We start from the raw sequence: 22001 nt of genomic DNA on the forward strand, positions 1-22001 counted from the left end.
TAATTTAAAAATACATTTATTTAGTGTTTCCATTTGTTTCTGTTCTGTTACACAAGGCCATTAAATAAATACATTCTCCAAGTCACTCGAGTACACACCTACTCGCTATACAGATGAGGTAGAGAAATCAACAGGCTCACACAAGACTTCTCTCGTGTGTGAATGCCCCTCTCCTCCCGCCCGCCTGGACCTGGCCTAACCAAGCTCGGAGTCACGTCTGTGCATGCTGAGAAGAGAGCAGGTGGCCGGGACCCGCCTGGCCCTCAGCATGGCTCTGCCCCTGCGGCCCTGGGGGGGTCGGGGGATCTGGACCCCGCCACAGAACATGTTTCCTTTTAGAGATCCTCTGCTGCACAGAGAGAAGCATGTTAATGAGAGGCTCCGTCAGCGGGAGTTGTTTCTTTGCTTAGCAAGACATTTTGATATATATTTATGTATAAACAAACCAGCCAGCAGACGCTTTCAATCTGCCTTGTTTAAAAAAATACTTTTCTTAATATTTATGACATAGAGCTAAATGTGGTATTTGATTAAAAAAAATCCTTCCTCTGACTTGCCGCCTTTCCAGACCCAGTAGTGACCGAGCTACAGTCTTGTCATAGAAGCATGGCCAGGTCTGCGTGCAGGTGGGAATGCTTGGGGACAACTGGGATGCACCCCAGCCTATCCTCACCCTCTCCAGCCAGGCGTGAAGGAGACTGAGGGGCAGACCCACATCGTCCACTGTCCCCTCCCAGGGGACGTGCCTTGGCTGCACCACTCTGTCAGCATGCACTTATTCATGGGGCTGTTCTCTGAACCACAGGAGAATAAACTTTACTATTTACACTATAAAACAGGGACAAAGAGACCCACATCCACATAAATAGGTTTTCTTTTAAAAACACAGTCCCCAGGGTTCCTGAAGCCCCCCTGGACTCCGAGGAATCCCTTCACTCAGTAGTTCCCGTGTCCACGCTGCCACCCAGCTCTGCGCTTGCCCAAACCCCAGTGCACACCCTCGGGGCACAGTCATAGAGCTGAGCAGGATGGGCCCAGGGCTGGAGGCCCCACCAACATGGGAAGTAGAGCTCCACACTTAGGAAGGGCACAGGGCAGAGGCCACACCCCAACCAACCACTGACCACAACCCAACACAGTGTGCATGATCACACACACCACACACATGCAGACATGCTTACGCACATGTGTGCACGCACACACGTATGCTCACACATGCACACGCAAAGCAGACACCACACATGCACAAACATGTGCACATGGTCACACGCATACATGCATCCGTGTACGTACATGCACACCCATGCGCAGATGTGCTCATTCTCATGCGTGAACACACACCACATGCAGATAATATACGTGCTCACGCACATGCACTTATGCATACACACATCACATACTCACACACATGTACACTCATGCATGCACACAATCAAACATGCTCATGCACACACACCACACACTCACGCATGCATACACACATGCACACATGTGTGCACACACCCTCAAACCAAATCAGGTCAGCGCTGGCCATCCTTTTCCCTTCCCTGCAAAATCAACAGCATGGCCAAGGAGAACGGCCTTCCATTTGCCACATCCTAACCTAGACTCTCTCCACCCATGTCTGTCCCCGCCCTGCCTCCCCCACAGTGACAGAGAGCAAGCTGTGCCTTCCTCATGAAATGAACCTCCAAGGGGCTGGCCCTGCCCCTCTGCCCATGCCCACCTCTGGGGGAGAACAGGCCACCTTCTGCCACCCTCAGCCCCAGAATCTGCATTGAGGAGGCTAGAGTGTGGAGCCACGTGCCCACAGGGTGCAGAGCAGGGCCCGTCCACTTCCCAGGTCAGCCTTGCTATGGGTAGCCGGCCTGGACCATGGGACCTGGCTTCCAGAAACCCTGAGGGTGGTGGCCAGACACAGCCTGCTTTACTTCTTCAAAAACAACGACAGCATGTCTCTCTGGATTTAGTGGTTTCAAACGACAAAGCAGATCAGGCGAACAGTTTAGGAGGGGGCGTGGAGGGGAGGGAGAAAGGGGCCCCTCCAGGCGAGGCTCTGCTGAGAGGGGGAGGAGCCACAGCCTAGGAGACTGCAGGGATGGAGAAAATAATAATTATATATTAGTTAAATAAAAATAACTTAAAAGTCACTGATATCACTCCAAAGAGAAGTACTCGATGTCAGAGGGGGCCGGCAGTAGAACCCCCGCACCTGGGCAGCCAGGCATCTGCTCTCTACCCTAGTGGTTTGACTCTAAGCCAGTGCTGGTGCAGGACAGGCCACAGGCAGCTCACACAGAGGCCGTGTGGTCACGAAGGTGTGCCCACTGCTCCTCAGAGGGCACCCAGCGCAGGAGGGCCACCTGGTGACTCAGGGGGACACAGCTTGGAAAGCATCTGTGCAAAGCTCTCAGGTCATGGGGAGGGACAAACAGAGGGGATACAGAGGTCAGACTAGGCCTTTGAGATGGGGAGATAAAAGGGCAGAGATGGCCAACCCAGCCAACTCCCTGGCCTCTGCCCCTGCCTTGTAACCAAGTATACTGGGGGCGCCCGGGTGAAGGACTCAGCCCCTGCAGGTCTAGACCCCTCACATTGCACACACTGCCTGCACCCCTGCAGCAGCCTGGCCAGGCACAGGGGCTCAGCCCTTGCAGGTGTAGACTTCCTCGCGCTGGGTGCACTGCCTGCACTCCACATAGCAGCACCAGCGCACCTGGCACTGGCAAGGCCGGGTCACCACCCGACTCTGTGTGTTGTGACCACGCCCGCAGCAGATACTCTCGCAGTTCTTCTCACGGTGGCACCTGCGGCCGGCAGTGCCTGGGGAGAAGCGGCCGGCCAGGCAGAAGCTGGGTGAGTCGTCCAGGTGCACCAGCTCCGGAGTGCGGGGCAGTGGGTCGCCACCACCCGTCCCTGTGGCCCGGCCCCGCGGTGGTGAGATGGCGCCGGCCTCGCCAGTGGCCTCATTGGTGGTGCTGCCCACCTTGAGCGCTGTCTCGTACTTGTGCTTCAGGCGCTTGCCCACCTCATGGAAAGGCGCCAGCTGCCGCCAGCACGTCCGCACGGTGCACGAGCCTGACACGCCGTGGCACTTGCATGTGGTCTCCACCCCAGCCTTGATCACCTGGGAGGGAGGTGGGCATAAGGGCCACTCTGAGCAGATTGGAGACCAGTCCCCAAGGACAACCCTCAGAGGGGCTGGAACTGCCATTCACCCCAGGGCCAGATCTCATGGCCCCCCAGACCCGGGCCCAGGCAAAGGGGGTCACCACTGCTCATCACCCAGGCCCCCTGGTACCCACACATGTCCCTCCCTCTCCAAGTCATGAACCACCCAGGACAGAAACCCCATAGGCAGCACCACACCTTCAGAGAGGCCACTGCAGCACCCTGAACCCACCTCCTGCACCATCATGGTCCTCCCTTCCCATCCCTGCATCCCAGGCTGCCCTCTGCAAGGCAGGGCACACCTCCCCACTAGCCCCCCTGTCAGCACCCCCCAGGACCACACAGTCTGTCCTCAGCAGTCTGCTCCTTGAAAAAGTAAGGACAAGCAAGTTAGCTTGCCTAGTGGACAGAACTGGCCATGCCCCTGCCTGAGCACAGGGATCAGATGCTACTGCATGTGCAGGCACCATCCCCCACCCTGCTACTTGGAAAGTGGGAGAAAGCCTCCAGAGAGGTCCAGATGGGAGGGGGCTGCACCCACCGCACACATGCAGGCAGGAGCAGGCATGGCCCAGCACCCACACTCCGCTTGGGATCTGGGAAGCTGCCCAAGACCCAGGCTGGGCCCTTCCCCTCCCAGGACTTGGGTCCAACCTGCAAAGCCGTGGAGTCAGCCCAGCTGTCCCACGGGGCCTCCTGCCTGACTTTCCACACTGGGGTCCCTAGAGGGACACGGGGAAGAAGAACGGCAGGGGAAGGGGAGGTCCCTCTCCCAGTGGGCCCCAAGCCAGGCCTGAGCTCCCACACTGCCCCCAGGGAGAGTCGGCTCAAGGGGGATTAAGAAACATAGCTGCCCTCCAGCCAGGCAACAGAAGAGTCACATTTAATGATACTTTGCTGAGAAACCCGGACAAATTTAATTAAAACGAGGCTTACCCAGGACCAGTGGAGCTAATGGAGCACTTTCATATTCTGACTTTTCATTAATAGCTTACAAAAGAGCGAGTGCAGAGGAAAAGAAAGGGCCTCCCATGGGGGATTTAATCAGCCTGCACCCCTCCCCAGAGGGTGGAAGGAGAGGCGGAGCTCCTGTGGAATAGGGGGAAATTGATTCTTTAATAAGCCCACACCTCAGAACTCTGGCTTCTCAATAAAGAGGGGCTCAGAGTGAGGCTGGCATTAATTACCTCACGCCCCCCTCCAGCCCCTAGGCTGGGGCTCCATATCGCAAGGGCTGCCCAGCAAGCACGCAGCTCCCCCTCCCAGCCCCTGACTATCCCCCAGCTCAGGCTGGGCCTTGGGAGGCGTTTGACTGGCCAGCCTGTGCAGGGACTAAGAGGGTGGGGTGTTCTGTCCACAGTGAAGGTGGTGGGACCCGATGCCTCCTCCAGCGGCGTGGAGCCAAGGGGCTGGCGGGTGGGTAAAGAGTGGCTGCGGAGCCAGGTCCCCCCAGGTCCAGCCATGCCTGCAGCCAGCAGCTCCCAGAAGGGCCCAGCAAGAGAGCTGAAACAGTCCTTTTCACCTTGAGTCTTTTGTTTCAAGTTTCCTCGGAACAGTCCTGGCCACAGACAGGGTCCCTGAGGTAGCAGCCGCCTCCCCAGCTTGAGCCAGCCACACCCCCAGCTTTTCCCCGGGACCCCTGGACCACACACTTACCCGTTTGCTGTCCACCTAGGTCCCTGGTGACAGGACCACCCACCCCTCAGCCCTGGCGGGTAGGGACCAGTCCATTGTCTTCCTGGTTAGATGGTGCCCAGCAGGGAGACCCTCCCTGTGGCCTTGACCAGCCAGGACCCACCTGCCTGTTCACCAGCCAGCAGCAAGTAGGCCTTCTGGTTCCACCCAACCATGGGAGACCACGGGGCACCCCTCCATGGAGTTCCCCACCATGACAACTAGTATCCCTGCCCATCTGGTAAGTAATGAGCCTTATAAGCAGAAGGACTGGAGGCCCTGGCTGTCACCAGTGGCTGGAACAGAGCCCCAGAGGCAGCCGACTTCACCTCCTCCCAGCCCTCTCCACCACCAATGCCCCTCCCTCAGCCCCTGCACCCCAGCCCTTAAACACATATGCACCCTGCCCACCCCTCTGCACTTTCCCGCCCTGCTCCCCAACTCACGCCACCTGCAACCCCACACCCACCCCATGCCCTGCCCTGTGCCCTGTGCGCCCCCCACCCTGCACCGTTTCCCACTCCGCACCCCACCCCGCTTGCCTTCACACCCACGAGGTTGTTGTGGAAATCCACACGGGCTCGCAGATCCTTGCTAGACCGCCGACCCAGGAACTCCTTGACGAACTTGCTGCTGTACTTGAGATTGTCCCCGCAGCCACCCCACTGCCAGGCCTCTCGGTTCTCCAAGTCAGGGGCCTCATCACAAGTGCAGCGCTCCATGCGGCCTGCACTGCACGCCTTGGCCAGTGCATGCGTCAGGCCAGCAGAGGAGATGGCGTAAAGGAAGGCTGTCTCCTTGAAGCCTGGGGTGGTGGGGGCAGGGGCAGGTCAGCAGGCCACAGCGGCCCCCGTCTCCCTCAGGTGCAGCCAAATCATGGCATCCCCAGGCACACATTCCGTATAGAGCAGGGTCTGCGGGAAGGATCCTTCCTGGTGTGTTCCATGCAGGGAGGGGCGTACCTGCCTGGGCTGCCATGTGCACCTGGGGACAGGAGGTGCTCCCTCGTGCCCCAGACATAGGACTGGTCAGGGGCAGGAGAGAACCCAGAGTGTACTGGGCCACAGGTGTGCCCAGCAATCGGAGACCCTATCCATCTGGGTCTCCAACCTACTAGACTGGCCAGGGCCCTCTGTGAGCCTTGCCATGCCCTGGGCCTCAGGTCCCTAGTTTTGTTTTTTTTTTAACATCTTTATTGGAGTATAATTGCTTTACAATGGTGTGTTAGTTTCTGCTTTATAACAAAGGGAATCAGCTATACATATACATATATCCCCATATCTCCTCCCTCTTGCATCTCCCTCCCTCCCACCCTCCCTATCCCACCCCTCTAGGTGGTCACAAACCACCGAGCTGATCTCCCTGTGCTATGCGGCTGCTTCCCGCTAGCTATCTGTTTTACATTTAGTAGTGTATATATGTTCATGCCACTCTCTCACTTCGTCCCAGCTTACCCTTCCCCCGTGTCCCCTAGTTTTTAAAACAACGCTGTTGAGAGACTCAGATGAGAGTCCCCCTCGGCACCCTCATGCAGAAGGAGACACAAGAGAGGAGGCTCCGTGCTCTGGGCTGGGGCACCAGCTGGACCCCTGCTCCTGTGCCCAGGCACCGGGCCTCAGCCACTGCCATGTGGCAAGAGCCATCAGAGCTGCCTCAGGCCTTGTCACAGCTGACCACATGTGCCTTGTGCCACCAGCAACTGTTTCATGCAGGTGTGAGAAGGGACCGGGCATGGGGGAGAGGGCAGGAGGCAGGGGAAGGGGGGATCGGGGGGGTCAGATCCCACCCACCGCCCGGTCACCTGGAACTCAGCTGAGGTGCTGCACTAGGGGCGCACACCAGGGCCAGGAGGTCCTGCCTCCCTGCTCCGGCCCAGTGTCCCAGCACACTCACCTCGCTTGAGCAGACTGGCCCGGTAGCGACCCTCCAACGTACAGTTCCAGCGCTCAAACCGGAACTGGTACTGGCACTCGAGAGCACTCATGCTGACCGCTTCCACCAGCGTCTCAGCCACACCGGGGTCCCGGCGGCACATGCGCCGCTGCTTGCGCTCCAGCTTCAGCCGGTCGCAGGCCTTGTAGTGTGCCTGGGCAGCTGCTTCCGGCTCCAGGGTCAGCGGGAGGATGGTCAGGGGCTCACTGCCCGTCAGCCTGGGCACAGAGAGGCCAGAGTGAGCCCTGCCCCAGAGGCAGAAGGTGGGCGCTGGGCGAGGGCTGCAGATGCTGGGGCAGCAGAAGAACCTGCTCGGCCAGAAAGCATGGTGGCAACTGGATAGGAGCCCCAGTGGGCCCACCTGGGGGACAGAGGGGCAGCAGGCCCAGGGACGGTATAGAAAGGCCACAGAGAACCTGGCAGCGGAGGGGTGGTGAGAAGGCCGTGGGACCCTTGCCCACCAGGCATCCTCTCTACACCCGCTTGCCCCCATATCCACTCACGCCCTGCCCTGCCAACTGCTTGTGGACCCCTGCCTGGCCCCCTGCACGCCCTGGGTTCTCACACTGGCTGCCCAGTGAGCATAACTCAGGTATCCACACGGATGCTGACCACTCCCCAACAAGTCCCTTCAGGGAGTCACACCCCAGCTGACACCAGCCTCACTGCCCAGGTCTGATGACAGGGGAAGGAACACACAGCTAGAAACTCACACACACACACCTGGGAAGACTGCCCAGCCCAGGGTATTGGCCAAGGGCAGACAACCAAGGCAGGGAGCGGGCACAGTTGCCTCAGGCCGCATGAGACGTACATCTACTGTACCCTCCCTGACCCACTCCCATGTCTGCTTACTCAGCTTGCTCTAGGACCCCCACACTCTGCCATCCCCAGCTAGGGGTGCCCCCCACGGCCCTGTGGTCCCTTGAGGATGGCCCTGGCTCACTCCCTGTCCTGCAGCCTGTGCAGATGGCCCCCATGGTTCCAATGGGGTCTCCTGGAATATGTGCACCAGAAGGGGCCTCTCGTCCCAGGACCCAGGTGCCACCCGGGAAGTGGGCTCCTGGTCCTTGTGCAACTCCACCCCTTCTCTTGGCTGAGCCAAGGCCCTGGCCTGGGTCCGTCTTCCTCTGTCTGGCCTGCCTGCCCTAACTCCTTACCAGCTGCTCCATCCAGGGACTGACTGGCTCTGGCCTTCTGCCTGCTCTGTGCTCAGAACCATGGGCCTCAGTGTCCCCAGACAGACAACTGCACATCTGGGCTCCAGGAACGTCCAGGCCCAGCCCCACCCAGACCTTCAGCCCTCAGGAGGGAGAGGTGCCCACCTGGACGTGAATGGGGCTCAGAGCCCACCACTAGAAACAAGCCCCAGCCCCCACCTCTCATCTCAGCCAACCCCAGGAACCAGGGGTATCAGGAGTTCACAGATACTGGAGCCCCACACCATGCCCCATCCCATTTCTTGCTGTCCTTCCAAAGCCCCCTCAGGGGTACGATGGCCACTGGGCTGACAAGGAGAGCTGCAGCTTTCTGCAGGGGAAGGGATGTGGGCAGGGCCTTCTAGAACCCCACCCTCTAACAGACTCCAGCAGTAATGCTGCAGGTTGAGGTTCCCCTGGGGACAACCTCGGGTACCACATTTTGTAGCTGCATGCACACACCCCCCAGCATGCCCTGCCCTGCCTAGTGGAGAGGGGAGTCGCTGCATATCCACCCTGGTAAGGGTGGGGCCCGTGCAAAGCAGAATCGGCCCTACCCTGAGGCCTCTGGATCCCGGTCCCTGAAGGAGTTGCCCCTGTCTCACCCTTGCTGATCAGCTCCCTGAGAACAGCAAAGCAGGATGCTGAGGCTTGGGAACCAGGCTGACAGGAGGCCCAGGCAGCATTGGGCAAGGAGGCTACCGGAACACCAGAGCTGACTGGTCAGGCCTAGGGGTGCAGAGCAGAAAGGACCACTACCCCCCACCTCTGCACACTTAGGTGCAGCATGAGTGAGGCCATGGTGGGCACCCTGAGGAGACCCACCCCAGGCCTTGGCCCTGCTCTCCACAGTGCTCAGAGCTAGTGTACCGGTGAGCTGTGGGAGAGCAGAGGTGGCAACTGCTCCCAACCCTGAGACCAAGGGCGTGGGTGAGCAGAGCCCACAGAGGCATCCCTGCCAGCTCAAGTCTGTGCAGACGTTGCTGAAAGACCCGTGCCCCTCTCCGTAAGCAACACTCTGAATCAGGAGGCCCCTGGGTGTGCTGTGGGAGGCCAGCATGGGTGCTGGCTAGAGGAGAAGCTCCAAAGGTCCCTGAGACACGGACAGATCCTTTGTGGGCCACTGAGCAGTGGGGATGCAGAGGCAGTAAGACCTTCGGGGAGAAGACACGTGAGCTTGGAGCTGGGACGATGCATTGGAGGGGTAGCAGCACACGGCAGCCCCAGTTACCTGCACCCCTTATCTAGCATTAGGACTTCATGCCTAAGGACATGGGGATGTGGCAGAGGCTGACGTCAGGGGGCAGTTTTGTGGACTTCCAGGCCCCTGCCTGAGGACAGCTGCTGCACTGGGGCAGGGTGAGCAGGCAGGGGCCCAAGGACCCTGGGCTGGAGGCCGGAAGAGCCATACTCCTCACACAAAGACAGCTCACACAGTGGAGACTTGTCCCCAGACAGGAATGTCAACAGCTGTGCCCAGAACTGCGTGCCACATGGCTAAAGCACTGTAGCCTCCAACCAGCACATCCCCCAGGCAGGATTCAGATTAACCAAGCTCCCACCGCTGCCAAAACATTCCGGCATCCAAGAAGACCCCTACTGTAAGGCCATCCTGGGGGGACCTGGGGCCAGGCTGGAAACGGACGAGGAGAGGGAGACAAATGGCAGGTGATGCTGCCTTCCAGTCTTCCAGGAGGAATTGGGGGTGCCTGTGTCCAAATTCTGCACATGGGCACTGAGGACAGGGCCCCCCCCACCTGGTGCCAGCCTGTGTCCACACTGCACATGAGGAGCTAACTCAGGGGTCCCCCACACCCAGGGCCAGTCTACATAGCTACAGGTAGTTTCACTCCCACCTGGCCTCAGCATGTCCACCAGGGTATCAGAGGCAGCTCCATAAACACAGCCACAGGCAAGCTGACACTCTCCTGAGGCCAGGTGGGGTCTACATCTGTTCTGGGCAGAAGGATGTTGAGGAAGGGTCAGCTCAAGTCCAGGAATGGCCATCTGAAAATCGTGTGGCCACATGGCTGAGGCCTGAGGCCCAAGGGCCAGGCCTTTCCCCTGAGCCATCACCCAGCTCCCATGGTAGGCATGAGGCTGAAACCCAAGGGGGCAGCACTGCTCTACCCCCCGGCGTCCCTCATCCCAAGATGGCACATCCCCACCTCCCTTTTATGGGGGCCCAGCTGGCCCCTGCCCAGGCCCCCTTAACAGTCAGTGTGGACTCAGTGCAGCCAGCCTGTGAACTTATGGCCCGGAGTGCAGCAACAGAGGACAAACCCTCACGGAGGTGCAGGGGTGAGACAATGCATGGGGTACAGGGAAGAGGGTGGCCATCAGGTGGGTCCGGGCTCAGTGGAGAAGGTCCCAGGGACAAGAGGCAGAAACGACAACACAACGAGGAACCCACAGAAGTGCTGGAGGAAAGATGAGAGGTTCATAAAACATTCTTAGAATCAGGGAGGCTTTTGTCAGAGTGACTCAGAATCCAAAATGCCTTTAAAATTTAATAAATTAGACTATCTAAATGTACAAGAATCTCTGCACAGCAAAAAGCAGCATAGAACCCCAAGACCAACAGAGGAAATGCTGCAATTCAGATCCCAGGCCAAGGACCAAGTTTCTTTGCTTGTGTGTGGGCATGTGCATATGGGCACATGTGCATGTGTTGCATGTATATATGTGGACACAGGCGTATCTTTTCCTCTAGATCAATAACAAAGGAATCAACTGTTAATTGGATACAGGATATGAACATACAGTTCAAGGGAAGGGAATATAGCTGGCTGTTAAAAACTTATTTGCATTTCACTCAAAAAAATGCAAAATAAAACTATATTGAGGGCTTCCCTGGTGGCGCAGTGGTTGAGAGTCCGCCTGCCGATGCAGGGGACACGGGTTCGTGCCCCGGTCCGGGAAGACCCCACATGCCGTGGAGCAGCTGGGCCTGTGAGCCATGGCTGCTAAGCCTGTGCGTCCGGAGCCTGTGCTCCGCAACGGGAGAGGCCACAACAGTGAGAGGCCCGTGTACAGCAAAAACAAAAACAAAAAACTATATTGATAGGTTATTTTTCATTCATCAGAGGAGTACAAATCAATGTCTGATAGGATTATTGTCAAGGACACAGGGAAGGAGGTGTTCCTCCTTGGCTGGAATTCTGGACTGACATATCTATAAAAATTCACCCACCAATTCTCTTTCTAGAAATACAGACTACAGATATGTTATCTTAAAACATATAAGCAAAAAAAAAAAAATTTAATGTCAGCAGCAAGAAAAAACGTACAAGTGTATGTCACTCACATGTTACCCAATGCAATGTTGTCGTGCAAAAACACTGGAAGCACTGTTTGGTATTCAAAAAGACTGGAGATTGGCTGAATAAATGGGATCCATCCACTCCAGTATTCAGCAGGCCTCAGAAATGCCGCAGCCCACCTGCTGTGTACACTCAGTGCAAGGCACAGGCCTACCTCTGCAGAGTACCTGCGTGCACACCTGTGGGTGCACGGGGCAACCCAGGATAAAGGCAGCCTGGGGCAGAGGAAACACGTTCTTCTCCCTTATGGCGTGTGAGCCACTCACACGTTGTCCCATGCACTTGTGGCCCATTCAAAATGACAAAGTTCAACATACAGCCAGTGGCATGGAGAAGTCCCTCACAGGCTCTCAGCCCTGTATGCCAGCCTGGAGCAATGAGCCTCTGCCCACACAGCCTATCTCCAGGGGCTGCGCCTTCCAGCCCAGAAAGCGCCCAGGCCACCCGGCACAGCACAGACCCTCCAACCACTCAGCTGCCCACACCAGTGCACCTGCCACTGTGCTCAACACAGCTGCCCCTCCCTCTCTGTGGGCATCTGGTCTGAGACAGGCGGGTCGATGGGCACATAAGCCTGCCCAGGAAGCCCATGGAGGACTTGAGTCCAGTTTGGCTGCCCTTGCTCCACCTGGCTGTCCTCTCCCAGCGCTGGACCCATTTCCTGGGAAGAAACGAGACCTAAATGTTGGTCTGGTACTTTACAACACTCAGGTATCTTCAAAAGATATAATACACACATGGAAGTGAGCAGCACAACTGGGAAACACAGCTCTCACCCAGCTCAAGAAACAGCCTTGTGCCCAGGCACTCTCAACTGCCACCACTAATGTCATAAACAATCTCCTAAACATCTTCCAAAAGCTTCCCCATCTTGCTGTGCACATCCAGCTCTCCATCCAGCTGACACCAACATCTGCCCATGAAGTATGATGGGGCCAGCATCCCTCCCTCAGGATCCCAAAGGTTCCATCTCCTTGCTGCTCTGTGATGTCACAGCAGCCTCACATGTGGCTCATTTCCAGGCTCCACCCTGGGCTAGTGTCACGAGCTCCTGACGTTTTACTGGGATTCCGTCAGGAGCTCCTTCCAACAGATTCCAAGGGCACACGTTGGCTCTGCATTTGCACACACGTGACAGGGTGTGCTAGGGTGGTCATGACTGCTCTGTGCAATTTTTTAAAATAAATTTATTTATATATTTTTGGCTGCATTGGGTCTTCTTTGCAGTGTGCGGGCTTTCTCTAGTTGTGGCGAGCGGGGCTACTCTTTGTTGCAGTGCACGGGCTTCTCATTGTGATGGCTTCTCTTGTTGCAGAGCATGGGCTCTAGGCGCATGGGCTCAGTAGTTGTGGTGCACAGGCTTAGTTGCTCTGCAGCATGTGGGATCTTCCCGGACCAGGGATCGAACCCGTGACCCCTGCATTGGTAGGCAGATGCTTAACCACTGCGCCACCAGGGAAGTCCCCTGTGTGTGTAATTTTGAATCTCTCCATTAGTGAGAACAGCATCTCTCTCCATTTACTCAGGATTCCTTCCTGCCTCTCTCTGAAGTCTTACACGTTCCCCCACTGAAGTCTGAAGTCTTACAGCCTCCCACAGGGCTGGCCTGTATTAGAGTCAGTCTGTGTTCCAGAGTGATAGTGTATAAAAATAAAGTAACTTTATAAAGTCAGTCTTCCCTCTGTTGCTGACCTACAAAAGTCCAACTGACCCTATGCTGATTTAGTATTTGGTGACCTTGCTATGTGTTGTAATTCATCTCTGATGATTTTCAGATGCTCTGTGTACAATCATGCAGTCTGCAGAGACACCAGTCTATTTTCTTACTATGCGGTTCTTCCTGCCTTGCTACACTGGCTAGGGCCATCAGCATAATCGTGCAGAATCTGCCAGCTACCCTCTGGGACCCAGCCTCCTGACCCCCAGCTCCACAGCCACCAGCCAGCACAGAGCATGTGTGGCCATGAAGTGAAGGAGAGAACTGTGGGCACCACCACCAGAAAGTGGGGACCCTCATCCTTGCTCATCTCTGCTACCCAGACCCACCCCTCCAGACGCAAGGGTGCCCTAAAGACTGGCACTACAAGGCGAGAGACCAGGAGTCAATGCACTCACAGAGCCAGAACGTGATTGCTACATGAGAGAAACGACTCCCATCATGCTTGAGGGTCTGTTAAGACAATTGGCATCACCCAGATTTAGACAACGGTGACGACAGGCATCCCTGTCTGACTCTTGGTTTTAAAAGGGAAGCTTTTGCCATTTCACCGTTAAGCATGAGGTTTGCTGTGTGTTTTTCTGGACACCCTGTATCAAGTTAAAGAAGTTCCCTTCTGCTTTTAGTTTGCTATGAATGTTTTTAAAATCACAAATGGATGTTGAACTTTATCAAATGTCATCCCTGCATCTTTTGATGTGTGATTTTTCTCCTTTAATCTGCTAAATTGAGGAATTTCACTAATTGATTTTTCTAATGTTAGACATTAAGCATTCCTGGAATAAACCCAGTTGGCCAAGATGGGTTTTATCCTTTCTCTGTTTTGCTGATGTAACTTGATGATGTTTTGTCTAGGATGTTTGCATCCGTGCTTGTAATTTTCTTCTCCCATGCTCTTCCTGCTGAGTTTCAGTGCCTTAGCAGGAGTTTTTTTTTTTTTAATTTCCTAGAAGAGTTGTGTCAGATTAGAATCGTGTCTTCTTGACTGTTTGGTGGAACTTGCCATGAAGCCATGCAGGCTGACCTTTTCTTGGTGGAAACATTTCTTTTCTGGTCCAATTTCTTTTTCTTTTCTTTTAGAACACCTTTATATATCAAGATATAATTCACTTACCATAAACTTTGCCCATTTAAAGTATATAATTCAGCATTTTGTAGTATATTTGCAGATATATGCAAACACCACCACAGTCAATTTTAGGATATTTTCATCACTGCAAAAAGAAACTACTTAGCGTACTCTTTAGCTATTACCTCCCTATTCCCCTCCCCCAACTCCTGGCAACCACTAATCTACCTTCTGCCTCTGTGGGTCTGCCTGATCTGGACATTTCCTATAAAAGAAATCAAACAACGTGTGGCCTTTTCTGACTGGCTTCTTTCACTTAGCACAATGTTTTCAAGGTCCCTCCGTGTGGTAGCATGTAATAATATCCCCTTGTATGGATATACCACATTCTATTTTTCTACTCCTCAGGTGATGGACGTTTGAGCTGTTCAGTCTTTTTATTTATTTTATTGATTTAATTTATTTTTTGGCCGCGTCCTGCGGCATGAGGGATCTTAGTTCTCTGACCAGGGATGGAACCCGTACCCTTGGCATTGGGAGCGCAGAGTCTTAACCACTGGACTGCCAGGGAAGTCCCTGAGTTGTTCACTCTTCAGCTATTGTTCATAATGCCACTATGACCACTCATGTACACATATTTTTGTGAACATATGTTTTCATTTCTCATGGGTATAAACCCAGGAGTGGAACTGCTAGGTCATAGAGGAATTCCATATTTAATTGTTTGAGGAACTGTCAGATTGTTTGCAACAGTGACTATACCACTTTACATTCCCAATGACCCAATTTCTTTGCTTACTATAGTGTTAGTCAGTATTTCTATATCTTGAATCTGTTTCTGTTACTTTTTTGGTTTTCTCCATTTCCTCTGAATTTGCAGATTTATCAGCATGGAACTGTTCATTACATTCCCTTGTTTTTGTTTGCAGAATCTGTGATGATGTTCCCCGTAGCTGGACACTAGCACTCTGAGCCTCCTCCTCACTGGGTTAGTCTCCTCAGGTGTTTCTAAGACCTTCCCAGAGAGGGATCTGTTCATCTCTAATGCACCTTTTTTTGTTGATTTCTGCACTACTTCTACTTTCTTTCGGTTTACCTTACTTCTTTCTCTTCCTCACTTTTGTGATGGACACTTGCTGAGTGCTTTCAAGTGTCTCTCCACTTCTAAAATATGCATTTAAGCTACCACTGTGGCTGCTTCAGCCTCTCCGAAGCTGCAGCCTCAGGGCACCAGACTGAGCCTGACACAGCCCCAGGTCACTGACTAAAACAGTCACAGCTCAGATCACTGTGCTGAGTCTGAGTCTCTCTCTACTCTCATTTCCCTCTTTACCTTATGGCCCATTGAGCTGGTGTGTTCTCTCTCCATCCTCTTATGTTCTCTATCCTTACATCGTGTGTCTCTCACCCAGAGCCTATAATTAGACTCAGGACGTGACCACAACCCCAATCACCTCAGCCTTATGCCTGGAACATTTCATCCACTGGGGTCCTGGGGTCTCAGTTTATCCTTTCTGCTGGCCATGCCTCTTCTTTTTCTTTTCTCCTCTCCTGCCTTCTTTTGGGTTATTTTCATTATTCTCCTTTTCCTTTTGTTAATTTGAAGTCATATATTTCCATTATTTTCATGGTTACCCTCAAAATTACAACATGAGTCTATAAGTTACCCATGTTCAATGTTGGTCAATACCACCCCCTTCTCAGTAATATGAGGCCTGAGAACACAACCTTGCTGACTCCCTGGAATTATATGCTGTTGTGTATTTTAGTTCTACATTTAGGACCCAACAGGAAGTTGTTCAATGCTCCCTTATCCCTCCTTCCCTGTGACCTTCTCCTTGCTGTTCACTCCTTTTTGTGTCTGGAACACAGCAGGGCCATTTCCCATGCCTAAGCTGCGGCGTCAACATTTCCTCCAGAGCAACTCTCAATTTGTCTGAAAATGTCTTTATTTCACCCTCATTTTACAGTAATCTTCACCGAGCGTAGAGTTCTTGGCTGGCAGTTATTTTCTTTTCATGCACCAAGGGGATGGTCCCACCACCTCCTGGCTTTGCTCTCAGTTCTGAACTTAGCTGTCAGCCTGACAATCCTTGGAAGGTAATCTGTATTTTGTTTTTTGGGATTGCTTTGGTGTTTTGCAGTTGCAATCTGTCATGTTCTGGCATGAGCTTTTTTTTTTTTTTTCCTGCTTAGAAAGACACTGGGCCTCTTGAATCTTCTTGATTGTTCTGATCAGTTTCAGAAAAACTCTCAGCCATTCTCTCCATGTATCACCCCATCAGTTTCTCTTCTCTTCTACCTCTGGGCCTCTGGTGGAGCATGTGGGACCTCCTCACTGTGTCCCCAGGTTTCTCACCCTCTCTGCTTTCTGTGTATCTGCCTTCCCATGCCACACTCTGTGTAATTTCTCTTGACCCATCTTACAGTTTGCTAATTCTCTTCAACTGTTTATAATCTGCTTTCAAATCAGTCTACTACTTAAAATTTTTCCCAGTTCTATTTGGTTTTTCCAAACTTGCTGGGTCAGTTTTTGTGGCTTCTCATTCCTTACAGATATCCCAAGCTTATCTTGCTCCTGCAAGCACAGTGAGAGTTGTTTTATTCAGTGTGGGATGCTCTGTTTACTGGTCTGCTGCCATCATTTCTGCAAGTCCTTTGGCTGCATTTCCCTGCACACCAAGCTATCTCTGACCATATGCTGGTCGCCGTATTTGAGAAACTGTTTGCAGGAATAATCTGAAGCACAGGATAAAGGTCCCCAAATTCACAGCCACCTGGAACCTCAGAATGTGCCTTCTTTGGAATAAGGCTCTTTGCAGAAGTAATCAAGGTAAGGATCTTGAGACCAGATCATCCTGGATTAGGTCCCACGTTGCTGACGGCTCACCCCGCTGACGCTGACGAGCTCTGCAGAGAGCACACTCCAGCCCTGGGGCAGCAGGAAAGAACCTAGGACAGACAGAGCCAAGTCCGGGGATGCCCAACCCCCTCTGTGGACCAGGCCTGAGGCTGTCATGCCTGACTGCTTGGGGACTACTAGCGCAGCCCCTCTGAGCACCCAGCCAGTCACACATCCTCACATCTGCCCCAAGGACAGCCAGGTAGCGGGACGGGCATTGTCGGAAGAGGGTGGGTGCAGGTTTGGCCCACGCTGGTACTGGAGCCATCCTTGTCCCACATCACTCAGCCCCTAGAACACCTCACCCCTTCTCACTCACAGTTGGGGGTAGGGGAACAGATTTCGATTGCCCTGCCTACAGGCCCAGCCACCACAAGGGCCACCCTGCCCGCAAACCCAGCTCCCCGGGCATGGGGAGCTGAGACCCTGGGCTGGGCGGAAGGAGAAGAGGCCGGAGTTCCAGAAGCCACAGCGCCCTGCCAAGGAAACCTCAGCCCCACCAGACGGCGTTTAATTTCTGTGTGAATCAAATTCAAAACAAATTCCAGTACTGAGAACTGGTTCTGAGATTAACCCTCCATCCTCCCGTGGCCTGCAGCCTCCCACCCAAGCAGGCGGGTGTGGGGTGGGCATAGACGCCACCAGAGCCTGGGGCTCCCCGAGAGCTCCACCATCACTTGGTGCCCTGCCGTGCCAAGGAGGAGGTGAGGGCCAAGGGATGGGGCTGAGCAGGGCGGGAGGGCAGCTCCCCGCATACAGGTCACACTGTGGCAGAGACCTTGTGTCTGTGACAGCTGTCACCTCCATCAGCTGTGAGAACTGCCAGGCCCCGACTTCCCCACCTCATGGGCCCCGAAGATTCCAGGGCACGAAGAGCTCTTGGTCAGTCCGCAGATCCATCACTGTCCAGGGGATTGCCTAGCTAAGGCCTGGCCACCCTGGGGGTCAGCTGGCAGACACAGGACTCAGTAAACTCCACTACACTGGGACCCACAGCACTGCCCACCAGGCCTGGCACCCCCAAGCCTAACAGAAAGGTCCTCATCCACACGAGGCCCCTGAAGCGAGCAGAACTCGTGGGACCCCCAGACTCTGAGGGCCACCAGCCAACTGCCCCCTTTCCAGAGCAGGACGATGGAGCCCAGATTGGACAGTGGCATGCCGAAAGCCCCCAGGAAGGTGGCTGAGGCTGCACTGGACCCCCAGATTCACTGACTGCCGCAAGGAGAAGACGGGCTGCAGTGGCTTCATGGAGGAACCAGAGTGACCAGGCCACCTCTGTGCCCTGGTCACCACACCCCCAGGCCTCAGAGATGGCTGTGGACCCACGACGGGGCTGCCACAAAGGACAAGATGCAGGGCAGGTGCTCGGAGAGCCACCGGACCCCACCACCACCGCCGCCACTACCAGCATCACTTTGATATCTGGTTTCCTTCCTGGAGCTGGCCTCCCAGGGGCCTAGCACCACGCCAGACACAGATGGGGAACACTGGGACAGCCTCAATCAACACCCCACCCTGGGGTGGCCTGAGGCAGCCACTGCTGCTCCCTCTGTCCAAGAGGGAGCCAGGTCTGGTGTGCTCTGGTCTGGGAGCCCCTGGCAGCCTCTACTCTCGGGCCAGACCACTTCCCTGGCCACGTCTACCTCAGGTATCGCTAAGAAAAACAAACGCAGCTTGAGGCTTGCCTTTTTCCATTCCCTCGTCCGGCTGCCGGTCTCGAGGTGCAGGGCCTGCCAGCTGGGCGGCCGGGTTTCCTCCTGTGGCTAGGGGCACCAGGCCAGCCAGGAACCTCACTGGGAGGAGCAGGGGAGCATGGCGGGCTGTGCCCGCAGGTCACAGAGCCAGATGGCCAGCACACCACCCAGGTTGATACTGTCCTGAGTGGGGCTGCCCTCCTCTGGAGACCCTGGACCAGCCCACAGATGTCCGTTAATGATTAGTCCCTGCAGGAAAACAGGCTGGTCATCGTCCAGCCCATGCTACCAAGCCCCACTCCAGAGGCCTGCTCAGACCTGCTATGCACCGTGGGCAGCCACCTGCTCCCACCTCCCCGACCCTCGCTCAGTGGGGTCCTCAACCCCCACCTCCCACCCTGGGAGCTCCAGCAGAGCCCTCTCCCCTCAGCATGGCACCACAGCAAAAACGCCCGCAAAGCCTCTGTCCAACATCTAGGCCCCATTGTCTTGTGTCTGCTGCACCTGGCCCACCATCCCTGCGCTGGAAGGTGTAATGGCCCAGTCAGCAAGTGTGGGTGCAGCGTGGTGGAGGTTAGGGCCAGGGGTGAGCAGGGGGCTGGGCCACCTGGTGAACGAGCACCTCAGACCCCACACCAGGCTCCTGGGTGCAGAGCCAGGAAGCGGAGGGGCCCCCTCACAGGCCTCGGAAGAGCCAGCCCAGCGCAGTTTGGAGGAGACACCACAAGGGAACCTCCTGGCTTCCCCAGAGGTGAGCTACAGGTAAGGAGTGATACTTCTGGGCTATGTTCTGGCTTCCTGTAAGAGGCAACAGCTGAGGCAGACCCAGGAGGATGGGTAGCCCCATGAGGACAGTGGCCCTGTTCCCCACCCACCAGAGGCTGACCTTCAAGCAGGGGCCTGGCCTCACCCATTTCCCAGACAACTGCGCCTCCTCTGAAACCTCCTGCAGTCTGCTGAGCCAGGGTGGGCACTGCAGGGGCACCCCCACCTCTGGGACAATACACAAAGGGAGCCGGGTGCCCCCCAGGCTGGGATTAAGGGGGCTGAGTGCCGGCCCTGCTGACAGGTGTCATTTTTCTACAGCCAGGAAAGCCAAGCCAGGCCCCTTATCAGCTCATCGCTCCTCCCCGAATTCAGGGCCCACAGCCCCCCGGGAGGAATCGTGTGTGTGCATTCTTTTCCAGGAGAAAAAATACCCACACACTTCTATTGTCCTCTATATCACAAGGCCCCTGGGGTGGGTGGTGGGCGCCACCCTCAGTCTGGGGCCACCCTGAGAGCCTGGGCAGGATCATGCTAGTGCCCATGGCTCTGGAGTCAGGTCCTGGACCACAGTGGCAAGGACGGGGGTGAGATTAGGCCAGCTGTCCTCCCGTCCAGACGGCCGCCGGCTGTGGCAGAACATCTGCTCACACAGCTGAGGGAAGCCAGATGGCGGCGGCTTCCTCCTCACCTCAGACCCCACCAAGAGGCCACCGGACTCCACAGCCTGTGTGCACGAGATTCCCAGCCCAGAGGCCCAGTCCTGGCCTGATGCTCCCACCTGCCTCTATCTGGTCTCTGTATTAGGGGGCCAGGGCAGGGCCCCCCCAGGAGCCTATGGAAGGGGACAATAGGCCAGGCAGGGGCCAACAGTTTGGGAGTCCACAGCCCCCCAGAGAAGACTGGCCAGGAGAAGGGGGGAGGCAGGAGGGACTCTGGAGACGAGAGATGCAAGGGGCAGTGAGCTCCCCAAGGGATCCCCTCTGCCTCCCCATGTCTGCCCTGGACCCATAGGCTGGGAACCTGGAACACCTAGGTCCCTCTACTGGCCACAGAGGTCCTGGACCATAGTCTAAGAAGAATCCCCCCTCCTTTGCAGGCAGGAAGCCCAGGCCCCTCCACACCCACCCCTCTATCCTCTCCTGTCCCTGGAGCTCCCTTTCCTGACCTGAAGCCCTCCCCACATCCCCAGGCACCTTCCCTCAGCCTGCTGCCCCTGCCCTGCATCCCTCGTCACCTGCTGTTCTGAGGTCTCACCCATAGGGCTTCCAAGGGGCCTCAGCAATCTCCCTGCCAGCCCCTCAGCTGCCCTGGACACTGTGGATAGGGCCCCATCGCCTGGGCCCTCCCCCACCTCAGCTGCCAGTGCAGGCCTACCCTCTCCTGACCCTCTGAAGCACACTGCTCTCCATGGCCTCTCCCTCAAACACCAGACCTGAGGCCTTGCAGGACTGTTTCGGGCATGTCTGTCCAGAGGTGGGTCTCCATGGGTAGCACCTGCCCTGTTGCCCAAACCCACGTGACTCCCCACGCTCCTGCCTGCTTAGCTCACAGCACCACCACCCCTGGCCGGGGAATCCCCTGGGACACCTCTCCCTCTGTCAGCCCCTCCCTAGCCCCAGTGGACTCTGGGTCTCCCCAGCCTTTCCCCTACAGGTGAGCCCCAGCCCTCAGCCCCATACACAAGCCCGCCCAGCCCCTGTCAGAGCTGTATCGTTCTCTCAGCAGGGCTCCATCTTACCCCTTGCCCACTCACAGGCTCACCGTACAGCCTTGTCATTCTACCACTCTACCATTAGGCTCGCTCCTGCTGCCCAGGAAATCTTCCCTCCTTCTTCCTACTCTAGGGACCAGCTGGGAGCCCCTCCTCCAAGCAGCCAGCAGGCACGTGGCCACACAGGACTGCCAGCTGAGCCCCAGGCTCAGTATTCAGAGAAGCAGAGGAGATGCCCTCACCTCCTGGCACTGGGCAGTCGACCCTCCCTGACCCGCACTCAGAGCCCTCCCTCACCCCAATGACAGCAGCCCCTCTGGGGCAGACCTCGAGCAGGGCCCCCAGCTAGCCCCAACCCCAGACCAGCCTCCAGCAAATGAACAGCCACCTGCGCCCTGGCCCCCCACATAGTCCACTGGGGGCCAAGCAGGGGGAAGATCTGTTGTGAAGACCCATGGGTGCAGCCCCTGTATGAAGGGGTGAGAGCATGCCAGTTCACAGGTCAAGAAAACAGGTTTTCCTCAGTCCAAGAATAGATCTAGAACATTTAAAGAGCTCTTACAACTCAACAGAAAGACAAACAACTGAGCCAAAAAGTAGGTAAAGAAACTGAATAGACATTTCCCCAAAATAAAACATTATAAATAGCCACTGTGCACATGAAAAGATGCTCAACATCACTAGTCATCAGGGAAATGTAAATCAAAACTACAACAAGACACCACCTCAAATCGACCAGGGTGGCCAGAATTTAAAAACAAACAAAAAAATATGTTTTCTTTAAAATCAGAGAATTAACAAGCATTGGCGAGGAGTGGAGAAATTGGAACCCTCGTGC

At 55.6% G+C, this 22001-nt stretch overlaps 1 protein-coding gene across 1 annotated transcript in view; it reads right to left on the reverse strand.

Moving 5' to 3' along the window:
- The window catches only part of WNT9A (Wnt family member 9A), a 26179-nt gene continuing 4178 nt past the window's right edge, over window positions 1–22001 (reverse strand). The window contains exons 2-4 of the mRNA XM_060144452.1: window positions 6739–6995; window positions 5388–5650; window positions 1–3127 (exon numbers count right to left, since the gene is read on the reverse strand). Coding sequence (XP_060000435.1) covers window positions 2645–3127; window positions 5388–5650; window positions 6739–6995 — 1003 coding nt within the window. The 3' untranslated portion in view covers window positions 1–2644. The remainder of the gene's footprint in view (window positions 3128–5387; window positions 5651–6738; window positions 6996–22001) is intronic.

Source organism: Lagenorhynchus albirostris, chromosome 3 (assembly GCF_949774975.1).
Source record: "Lagenorhynchus albirostris chromosome 3, mLagAlb1.1, whole genome shotgun sequence".
In the NCBI taxonomy this organism is placed as follows: Eukaryota; Metazoa; Chordata; class Mammalia; order Artiodactyla; family Delphinidae; genus Lagenorhynchus; species Lagenorhynchus albirostris.